Source organism: Coregonus lavaretus (assembly GCF_964263955.1).
Source record: "Coregonus lavaretus genome assembly, chromosome: 5".
NCBI classification, from domain to species: Eukaryota; Metazoa; Chordata; class Actinopteri; order Salmoniformes; family Salmonidae; genus Coregonus; species Coregonus lavaretus.
Window position 1 is genome coordinate 1,324,706 of NC_139992.1, and position 12,284 is coordinate 1,336,989.

General features: G+C 40.8%; 1 protein-coding gene across 1 annotated transcript in view; it reads left to right on the forward strand.

Annotated features, from left to right (window-relative positions):
• tmem237a (transmembrane protein 237a) overlaps positions 1-12,284 on the forward strand; it is a gene marked incomplete at both ends in the record, with an annotated part of 29,474 nt that overhangs the window by 777 nt on the left and 16,413 nt on the right. Inside the window, 2 exons of the mRNA XM_084161069.1 lie at positions 437-515; positions 11,919-12,073. Of these exons, the coding sequence (XP_084017195.1) occupies positions 437-515; positions 11,919-12,073 (234 nt within the window). The remainder of the gene's footprint in view (positions 1-436; positions 516-11,918; positions 12,074-12,284) is intronic.

Here is a 12,284-nt window from a genome sequence, read left to right on the forward strand (position 1 = left end):
ATCCAGAGCGACTTACAGGAGCAATTAGGGTTAAGTGCCTTGCTCAAGGGCACGTCGACAGATTTTTCACCTAGTCGGCTCGGGGATTAGAACCAGCAACCTTTCGGTTACTGGCACAACGCTCTTAACCACTAAGCTACCTGCCGCCCCGTACCATACCTTATCTACCATACCTTATCTAGGTATGTTAATGAGGTCCCCTAAAGGCTCAGTTGGTAGAGCGTGGCGCTTGCAACGCCAGGGTTGTGGGTTCGTTTCCCACGGGGGGGGGGGGGGGGGGGGGGGCAGTATAAAAAAATTTATTCACTAACTGTAAGTCGCCCTGGATAAGAGCGTCTGCTAAATGATTAAAAATGTAAATGTAATGAGCTGCTAGATACTAAAACCTTGTTAAGAGTTTGATCAATTAGCTTAATTGTTTGATTGATCCATCCAGACGTGATGCCAGTCACCAAATCAACCAAGAAGAAGAAATTGAAGAAGGAGGCCAGTGATGTGGAGGACACAGAAGGTGGGTGGGCTGATAAGGAATACGTACTATGCTTAAAGGGCCAATCCGCAGTTGAAACAATAACAAAGTTTTCACCCTGCCTCTGTTTTGGTAAAAAAAAGATTTCTGTTAACCAATCATCAGTTATCTGAGTCAGGGCAATAAAAGTTGAGTGCCGTTCCCTATATGCATCCTGAAAGTCAGTAGTTAACTTGTTCTCTGAAAAATAGCATTGTATTTGTTCAAACACAATTCTCTCCATCAGTTTACTAAGAACAGGCAACAAACGGATTGGGTGGCTGTTAGAGCCAGCAAAGGGTGCTTTACTATTTTCAGGCACTTTAATTACTTTAGCTTACTTCAACGCCTGTGGACACACACTCCATTAGGCTTTGGTTAAAGATACAGTCTGCTACTACATTCTCAATCGTTTCCCATCAAGGTTGGTGGCTTCTCATTACTGATGGATAACAATAGTTTTTCCACCTCGCCCCCACACTAACTTGACCAAATTCAAAACAGCAATCCTTCTCTTTCATGATTAGACATTTTATACATAAATATGATTGTTCACTGTTCAATGTTGTCATTTCACTTCTCAGTTTTTCCACTTTATTAGTGAAATAGTCATTGAAATGATTGGCAATATCGGAATGTTTTGTTATAAATGAACCATCAACTTCAATGAACAATGGAGATTCATAGATTTTTTTTCTGCCCATGATATAATTTAAGGTTCTCCAAAGTCTATTTCCATTCTGTTTTATGTCATTTACCTTTGTTTGGTAATATAATGTGTGGGAACTGTCTGGTGAGAATATTCTGGGGACATCATAAAATATATGTTCCCAAAACACAAACACTGTCCAGTTGTGCTGATGATTCTACAATGTTTCTTTTAGGGTGCAAAAAACATTCACCTGATGTTACAAGAACGATCCCAGAACACATTTCATCTGTTCTTTAATAAAGGTTCCCAAAATGTTTAATTTGGTTGTGGGAACAGTCTGGTGGGAACATTATGGGGACATCACAAAATATATGTTCCCAAAACACAAAAACTGTCCAGTTGTACGAATGATTCTACAGATGTTGGATCTTAACTTTGATCACTCTTTTGACGCAGAGTATTTTTCCTGTTGCATCATGAAATTCAAATGAGCCTCGTGAATTCTTGAAAATGAGCAGTTATCTTTTCTCTCCATGCGGAGGCAGTCGAGTCATCAGGCCTGCCATCAAAATAATATTTTATCTCGCTCGCTCAAACGCTACTCCTAGGTCCTATTACTGCAAAAAATAAATAAAATAAAAAGATCTGTAATGCAACCATGCACATCAACAACCGTGGTTTTATATCGCTTAATAACACAAGATAGATATTGGTCTCCACTAGGCTACAAAATACTAGAATCAAGTGTATTCTAAGGTCAAAGTTGAGTTCAATCATGGGGTGGTCTAGTGGTTAGGACCACCGCCTTCAGCAGGCCCATATAGGCCTACCATGTCAGCGTGGGTTTGATTCCGGCCCACACCGTCTTGCGTGAAAAGCCCACAGGAGGCCGAGATACTGGAAACAGTGCGCCTGGCACCAGTGATCACACCACGTTCAAAGTCACTTAGGTCACTAGTGTTGCCCAGTCTAACATTCAGTGGAACAGTAACTGAATGCCTCGATGCCTGTCTGCCTGCTTTATATAGCAGGCCATGTGATTCACTGTCTGTAGGAGCAAACCATTTCCATGAATGGGGTGGTGATTCTTCAAGAATCAATGGTTACATATCATTAATTTGATAAGTCCAAAAATGGATGTAGCAACTGCTGATTGTACTAGTTACAAATTTAGTTTGGTAATTCTTTACACCTTATGGTAAACTTTGACAGCAAATAAAAAGGACAACTTTTGATTTGACATTAATTAATTATTTAAGCCTGCCAGAACCATCTTGCAGATGTCCTCCAGCACAGGTAGTCTCCAATGAACACTGTACAGTTTCAATTACGGTCTTATTCTAAGTTGACTTAATATTTATCAATGTGCTTAATTTCATAAAAAGGTAAATGGTATGAGACATTCAAATAATTTAACAATTTCAATAGCATTAATTTCACAATATTATGTGATGGTGAATGCGTACTAAAAAGATTTACACTGGACTGACCGGTTGATCTAGCTAATGTTAGCTAGCTAAAGTTACATGGTTGACACAACAGCTAGCTAGCGCTAAGCCAGCTCATCTAGTAGCAATCTAATGTGATAGCTGTTTAGCTATTGCCCCACGCATCTGATTAATCTGTTCACTCTTTATGCCAATGAAAAGGTGGCTAGTTAGCCAACACGCAGAGATCATATGGGGAGCTAAAAACAGGAGATGAAACTTTGTCTGTCAGATTCTGGGTTAGCCAAAGCTAACTAGCTAGTCATTTCATTCGCCCTCAAAACACAATTGCAACAGCAGAATTATATGACATTATTACATTTAGCAGACACTCTTATAAGAGCAATTTTACAGTAGTTAGTGCATACATTTTCATACTTTTTTTCCATACTGGTCCCCCGTGGGAATCTAACCCACAACCCTGGTGTTGCACACACCATGCTCTACCAACTGAGCCACATTGGGAAATACTTAGCTTAATCCAGAAATATATAATATTGCAAAGGCAGAAGGTAATTAAAGTGCAACTTACCTCTGATCGTATCTAGCTACAAACCCAACAAACAAAAATATCCTCAGGAGAGAAGATGTGCGCTTTACTCTAAGAGCCGTGGTGGAGATACAGGGTTTGACGGACAACTTTGAGAGCCAATGGACTTAAGAGTTTTGATGACAAGCTATTTTGAATACATTTCATTGGTCAAGGGGTCGTGAAATGTTCATAGAGACGTAAAGGGGACAAAAATGAAATTCACAACATTTTGAGTTACGAGGTTCAAACAGCGACGATATAATAATATAGTAAAATATAACAGAGTAAAAAGTATGTTTCAATCTATTATTATTATTACAGTCGTTTACTCTCATTGTCCTCAATGGCGGCAGGTAGCTTAGTGGGTAAGAGCGTTGTGCCATTAACCGAAAGGTCGCTGGTTCTAATCCCAGAGCCGACTAGGTGAAAAATCTGTCGATGTGCCCTTAAGCAAGGCACTTAACCCTATTTGTTCCCGTAAGTCGCTCTGGATAAGAGTGTCTGCTAAATGACAAAAAAAAAAAAATGTTTTTGAAAAATATTTCCAGCTCTCTCCCTTTTGATAACCACTCGGCGTGAATGAAAAATGTCTGATCTCTGATCCAATGGAGACGTCATAAAATACCTGATTACTTCTTATCCGTTGTGCAACTAGCCTACAGATGTGTCTGTCCAGAGCTCACTGGGAAACTCTGAGGGCCCACAATGCTGCAAGTTTACTGGCGCGAGCTTTAGGACCGTCCCAGTTGATAGTTGATAAATGTTTCAAGTTCGCTGCAGACAGGCCATGCATAGCCAATGTGATTTATAGGATATTTATTTTTATCAGGATATTTTCTATCTGCAGGCAGCATTGTTTTTATTTGTTGGCTTTATGTAGGCTATTTTTACATAGTTGGCAATGGCAATAGAAGGTACTTTTAGATTTGTATAATTTTCATTTAGATGTAATTTAGATTAACCACTTGACAATGATTTTGAGATACGAATACTTTATTATAAATGAAATGAAACTGTTCCACAAAAATGTGCATATGAAAATCATAACTGGCACGCAGATCGGTAGAAATGGTAAGAATAAATTGGCACTCCAAATGGAAAAGGTTGCCGACCTCTGGTGTAGCCTATTACCGGCAACTTCAGGAGCGTAACGGTAGAATCTGGCTATCTTGATCTCGGGCTCCCTCTTGAGTCATTTGTGCGTCTTAATTATTTAATCAAACAGTGTGCTTAGAGCATCAGACAAGCTCAGTGAATATAGTTGATTTTATTAAGACACATTGGGTGTGTCTATATATAGAAAAATACACGTTTAGACATTTTTACCGATTGGTAAAAAGCCCTACTTGCCTTGAACATACATTACCAGTCAAAAGTTTGGACACACCTACTCATTCCAGGGTTTTTATTTATTTTTACTATTTTCTACATTGTAGAATAATAGTGAAGACATTACAACTATGAAATAACACACATGGAATCATGTATTAACCCAAAAAGTGTTAAACAAATCAAAATAGATTTTATATTTGAGATTCTTCAAATAACCACCCTTTGCCTTGATGACAGCTTTGCACACTCTTGGCTTTCTCTCAACCAGCTTCATGAGGTAGTCACCTGGAAGGCATTTCATTTAACAGGTGTGCCTTGTTAAAAGTTAATTTGTGGAATTCCTTTCCTTCTTAATGCGTTTGAGCAGTTGTGTTGTGACAAGGTAGGGGGTGTATACAAAAGATAACCCTATTTGGTAAAAGACCAAGTCCATATTATGGCAAGAACAGCTCAAATAAGCAAAGAGAAATGACAGTCCATCATTACTTTAAGACATGAAGGTCAGTCAATACGGAACATTTCAAGAACTTTCAAAGTTTCTTCAAGTGCAGTCGCAAAAACCACCAAGCGCTATGATCAAACTGGCTCTCATGAGGACCGCCACAGGAATGGAAGACCCAGCCACAGAAATTGCAGCCCAAATAAATGCTTCACAGAGTTCAAGTCACAGACACATCCCAACATCAACTGTTCACAGGGGACTGTATGAATCAGACCTTCATGGTCGAATTGCTACAAAGAAACCACTACTAAAGGACACCAATAAGAAGAATAGACTTGCTTGGGCCAAGAAACACGAGCAATGGACATTAGACTGGTGGAAATGTGTCCTTTGGTCTGGAGTCCATATTGGAGATTTTTGGTTCCAACCGCTGTGTCTTTGTGAGACGCGATGTGGGTGAACGGATGATCTCCGCATTTGTATTTCCCACCGTAAAGCATAGAGGAGGAGGTGTTATGGTGTGGGGGTGCTTTGCTGGTGACACTGTGTGTGATTTATTTATAATTCAAGGCACACTTAACCAGCATGGCTACCACAGCATTCTGCAGCGATATGCCATCCCATGTGGTTTGGGCTTAGTGGGACTATCATTTGTTTTTCAACAGGACAATGACCCAACAATGACCCAACACACCTCCAGGCTGTGTAAGGGCTATTTTACCAAGAAGGAGAGTGATGGAGTGCTGCATCAGATGGCCTGGCCTCCACCATCCCCTGACCTCAACCCAATTGAGATGGTTTGGGATGAGTTGGACCGCAGAGTGAAGGAAATGCAGCCAACAAGTGCTCAGCATATGTGGGAACTCCTTCAAGACTGCCAAGCTTACTACAGCCCTTCCTACGCTGGTTTGTACTTGGATAATTGGGAAAATGACTTCATTTTGGATCCTTCTAATAACCATGTCTTTGACCGGATTATATGGTGGGGACGCTATATTGATGATGCTTTGCTTTATCTTGGCCAGGTCGCAGTTGTAAATGAGAACTTGTTCTCAACTGGCTTACCTGGTTAAATAAAGGTGAAAAATAAAAATAAAAATAAAAAATAAATAAATGTTTGCCTGTTTTGGTCCGGCTCAGAAGATGAACTTATTTCCTTCCACCAATACCTTAACAGCATTAATCCTAACATCAAACTAACTATGGAGTACAGCAAAGGTTGTTTTGCACACATCAATCTTTAAGGAAGCCTACAGATGGGAATACTATTCTGAGGGCAGACAGCTTTCACCCCAAAAGGCTAAAAGAGAATATTCCAAAGGAAACAGACTACAGTGTCAAATCTGCTGAGTTGGAGAATCGCTTCTTGAATCGGGGTTTCAGCGTTCAGGGACGGATTACTTGACAGAGAGAACTTGTTTGCGAAGGGGAGCGCCTTGTGATACATCAGAGAGAGTGTATTTTGTTACAAAATACAGCACTGAAGCAGAGAACATTAAAATAATCATTAAAAATAATTGGGGAATCCAAAGTGATACACTACTACGCCAAGTCAAATTAGTTCACAGTTATCTTCCGGGTGACTCTCAAAAAACTGAGGCTTGACCACAAACCCAAGGGCTCTTTTAAATGTAACCAGTGCAACCATTGCAGAAATATTGCACATCAAAAAGTATTTTGTTGAACACAGCTTTCAAAATTGAGTATTACGTCAAGCATTTCATTAACTGCAAAACCACTCATGTCATCTATAGATTGGAATGTCCACAGTGCAAGGTGTTCTCCATCGCACGGACAAAGAGACGCCTTCCAGACCGTTTAGCGGAACACAGGTACGCCATACGGGGTAGGCAATGAAGACTACCCCATGGCAAGGCACTACAAGTCCTTACACCATGGTAACCCTGCCTCCCTACAAGCTATGGGTATTGATCATATTCCGGCCTCTATTAGAAAAGGGGACCGTCTAAAAACAATTAACCAAAGGGAACGTTTTCGGATTTACAAACTACAGGCCACTAAATACCCTGGATTAGATGTGGATTTCTCCCCCTTCCTGTAGGGTTGTGATAGGTCCATTTGCTGCCATCTAGTGGACAGCTATGTTTAGACGGTTGTTGTTCATTATATACGTTTTACTTCTAGTAAATCCTAATTACATTTTAGTCATTTAGCAGACGCTCTTATCCAGTTAGTGAGTGCATACATTATATATATATATTTTTCATACTGGCCCCCCCGTGGGAATCGAACCCACAACACAACTGAGCTACATCCCTGCCGGCCATTCCCTCCCCTAGCCTGGACGACGCTGGGCCAATTGTGCGCCGCCCCATGGGTCTCCCGGTCACGGCCGGCTACGACAGAGCCTGGATTCGAACCAGGATCTCTAGTGGCACAGCTAGCACTGCGATGCAGTGCCTTAGACCACTGCGCCACTCGGGAGGTTATGTTTTGCTGGTTTCTAGTGTACTATGGAATATATCGCTTTCTTATTATTGACACTTTCAACTTTGTAACCACTCCCTCTTCAAATTAGAGCTAATTGGAAAAGCTGTTCAAAAGAGGTCATTGTATTATTTCTTTGTACTCCCTGACGAAGGCCATGCAGCCGAAACGCATCAGATTAAAAAAAAACCTTCTTTCTATTGAACATGTCATACTAATAAAGGCATTTTAATTAATTATATGAAGAGTGCCTTGGGCCTCCTTTCTTTTGAACTCCTTCAAGACTGTTGGAAGCATTCCAGATGAAGCTGGTTGAGAGAATGCCAAGATTGTACAAAGCTGTCATCAAGGCAAAGGGTGGCTATTTGAAAAATCTCAAATCTCAAATATATTTAGATTTGTTTAACACTTTTTTGGTTACTACATGTTTCCATATGTGTTATTTCATAGTTTTGATGTCTTCACTATTATTCTACAATGTAAAAAATAGTGAAAATAAAATAAAAACCCTTGAATGAGTAGGTGTGTCCAAACGTTTGACTGGTAGTGTATAATAAACCAGTTGATCTAAAACGGATTTTCCCGAACGAAAAATGCATCTACTCCCTACAAATATGAGAATTCACAAGAGACAAACTATAGACTGCACATAACCTACATAGGCTACTTGAACTGACGACCCAGTGGACCTGCAGTCTATTGTATAGCCTACTATCACCGCTTCCAGCTTACAGTCATGTGCGCATACATTTTTACGTATGGGTGGTCCCGGGGATCGAACCCACAACCCAGCGATTCTAAATATTCAATGTTCAGTCAAATCCTCCAGCTGCAGGATTATTTTCCTCCTGTGACGAAAGGGGTCAAATTAAGATCTGACATTCTAGAACACATTTAATCTGTTCTTTAAAAGGTTCCCAGAATGTTTCATTAGCTTGTGGGAACAGTCAGGTGAGAATAATAATAAATAATATGCCATTTAGCAGACGCTTTTATCCAAAGCGACATACAGTCATGTGCGCATACATTTTTGCGTATGGGTGGTCCCGGGGATCGAACCCGCTACCCTGGCATTACAAGCACCATGCTCTACCAATTGAGCTACAGAGGACCACAGAGAACATTACATTTACATTTTAGTCATTTAGCAGACGCTCGCATCCAGAGCGACTTACAGTTAGTGAGTGCATACATTAATATTTTTTTCATACTGGCCCCCCGTGGGAATCGAACCCACAACCCTGGCGTTGCAAACGCCATGCTCTACCAACTGAGCTTCATCCCTGCTGGCCATTCCCTCCCCTACCCTGGACCAATTGTGCGCCGCCCCATGGGTCTCCCGGTCGTGGCCGGCTACGACAGAGCCTGGATTCGAACCAGGATCTCTAGTGGCACAGCTAGCACTGCGATGCAGCGCCTTAGACCACTGCGCCACTCAGGAGGGGACATAACATAAGATATGCTCCCAAAACACAAAAACTGTCCAGTTCTGCAGATGATTCTACAATGTTTATTTTATGGTGTAAAAAACATTCACCTGATGTTACAATAACGATCCCAGAACACATTGTCTGTTCATTAAAAGTTCCCAGAATGTTTCTTTAGGTAGGTAGAGACGGTTATTGTCATGCAAAAGCCTGCCGGTATCACGGTAATTAACATAAACATGTTTAGCATCACCAGGCCTCCACGCGTACAAGCTGCGTACAAGCTGCTGCCTTTGGAACATCTACATTAAAAATATATAATATATCAATTTAATATACATCATAACAACAAATCCAATATTTATTTTAGTCAGGTCTAAAGAGACATTATGATATGAAGATGTATTTCAGAAGAACAGAATATGAGTTGGCCTACTGTATGTTATCTGGCTATGCTCCATGCCATAGGCTGTAGGCTTGTTCATTTAGCAGACAAGATATGCTTGTAAGTCCCGAGCCATTATTTTATAGTACATTGCATTCGGGAAGTATGCAGACCCCTTCCATTTTTCCTAATTTTGTTACGTTACAGCCTTATTCAACAATGGATTAAATTATTTATTTTTCAGCATCAATCTACACACAATACCACATAATGACAAAGCGAAAACAGGTTTTTAGACATTTTTGCAAATTTATAAAAAATAAAAAAACATACCTTATTTACACAAGTATTCAGACCCTTTACAATGAGACTCGAAATTGAGCTCAGGTGCATCCTGTTTCCATTGATCATCCTTGATGTTTCTACAACTTGATTGGAGTCCACCTGTGGTAAATTCAATTGATTGGACATGATTTGGAAAGGCACACACCTGTCTATATAAAGTCCCACAGTTGACAGTGCATGTCAGAGCAAAAACCAAGCCATGAGGTCGAAGAAATTGTCCGTAGAGCTCCGAGACAGGATTGTGTCGAGGCACAGATCTGGGGAACTGTACCAAAACATTTATGCAGCATTGAAGGTCCCCAAGAACACAGTGGCCTCCATCATTTTTAGATGGAAAAAGTTTGGAACCACCAAGACTCTTCCTAGAGCTGGCCGCCCGGCCAAACTGAGCAATCAGGGGAGAAGGGCCTTGGTCAGGGAGGTGACCAAGAACCCGATGGTCACTCTGACAGAGCTCCAGAGTGCTCTGTGGAGATGGGAGAACCTTCCAGAAGGACAACCATCTCTGCATCACTCCACCAATCAGGCCTTTATGGTAGTGGCCAGACGGAAGCCACTCCTCAGTAAAAGGCACATGACAGCCCGCTTAGAGTTTGCCAAAAGGCCCCTAAAGACTCTCAGACCATGAGAAACAAGATTCTCTGGTCTGATGAAACCAAGATTGAACTCTTTGGCCTGAATGCCAAGCATCACGTCTGGAGGAAACCTGGCACCACCCCTACAGTGAAGCATGGTGGTGGCAGCATCATGCTGTGGGGATGTTTTTCAGTGGCAGGTGAATGGGAGACTAGTTCGGATTGAGGGAAATATGAACGGAGCAAAGTACAGAGAGATCCTTGATAAAAAACCTGCTCCAGAGCGCTATAAATATTACTTTCAGCACTTCTAAGGGCGTTTTGAAACATGAATCTTGCATTGTTTGCTATTGGATTAACTGGTAGTTAAAACGACTACATTGAAAATATATCATTATGTTGTGTTTTGGTGATTAAACCAATGTTGTCATTACCTTTTACAATAAACTTATATTTTGAATCAACGGTTGTGTGGTGTGAGATGTTTACAATGCAAATGAATGTGCAATGACAGGTTTTGAATTAAAGACTTGATGCGTTACAAGGGCGACCAGTTTGGAGTTTTGTGCTAAGAGTTGTGAAAATGTTATGAGAACATTAACCACAACCTAACGAATGTTCTGGGAACTTTCACAGAAACAATTTTGCGTTTGCTGGGAAAACATTACTCGTACATTGTGTTATTACATCTGCATTGCTTGCTGTTTGGGGTTTAGGTTTTCTGTAGCACATTGAGACAACTGCTGTGACGAGATCCTGAGGCCCATTGTCGTGCCATTCATCCGCCGCCATCACCTCATGTTTCAGCATGATAATGCACGGCCCCAATGTCGCAAGGATCTGTACACAATTCCTGGAAGCTGAAAATGTCCCAGTTCTTCCATGGCCTGCATACACACCAGACATGTCACCCATTGAGCATGTTTGGGATGCTCTGGATTGACGTGTATGACAGCATGTTCCAGTTCCCGCCAATATCCAGCAACTTCACACAGCCATTGAAGAGGAGTGGGACAACATTCCACTGGCCACAATCAACAGCCTGATCAACTCTATGCGAAGGAGATGTGTCTCGCTGCATGAGGCAAATGGTGGTCACACCAGATACTGACTGGTTTTCTGATCCACGCCCCTACCTTTTTTTTAAGGTATCTGTGACCAACAGATGCATATCTGTATTCCCAGTCATGTGAAATCCATAGATTAGGGCCTAATACATTTATTTAAATTGACTGATTTCCTCATATGAACTGTAACTCAGTAAAACCTTTGTGTTTAGATTTTTGTTCAGTGTAAAACATAAAACAAATATAAATATTGAAAATGATGTCTTGCATAAGACCCTAACTGGAACTTAATGGGTAAACGAAAATCTAAAAACTTAAATAGCAAACTAAAGCCGGTTTGCTGGGATGACATTATTTCCAATTAACTCTGAACTCCTCCAACTATTGACACCAGTTTGGCGCCGAAACCTTTACATCAAACACATATATTAGTTAAAATAAATAAAAGTGTGTAAACATTGAAAGGATATTTTATGCTGAAACAAGTTGATTGGTTATATTTAGGATAATGTTTTACAGCTTTGTCATTCTATTTTGTATATTAATATGAATATTTATTTTTTATACTTTACATGTTATGAAAATTCCATAAAATCCTAAAGGTTTCCACAATTCTGCTACTTTACTGGTAACCCGTTGCCATGTCTGTATACTGGTAACCCGTTGCCATGTCTGTATACTGGTAACCCGTTGCCATGTCTGTATCCTGAACTAACAGTGTCCTCCTCGGCTACACAGGCAGCCCCCCAGAGCCAGGTATTGAGATGGAGGTGCTGGCCAATAGGAGGCCGTCAGAGACCGTTCCTTTGACCCCTGAACCACAAGACGTCCCACCACAGAAGAGGAAGAAGAAAAAGAAGGCTCAGACCCTAGGTACTGTTAGCATAGATACGGTTACCATAGGTACCCTGTTACCCTATATACTGTTACCATAGATACTGTTACCATAGGCACTGTTACCCTATATACTGTTACCATAGGTACTGTTACCATAGGTACCCTGTTACCCTATATACTGTTACCATAGATACTGTTACCATAGGTACTGTTACCCTAGGTACCCTGTTACCATAGATACTGTTAG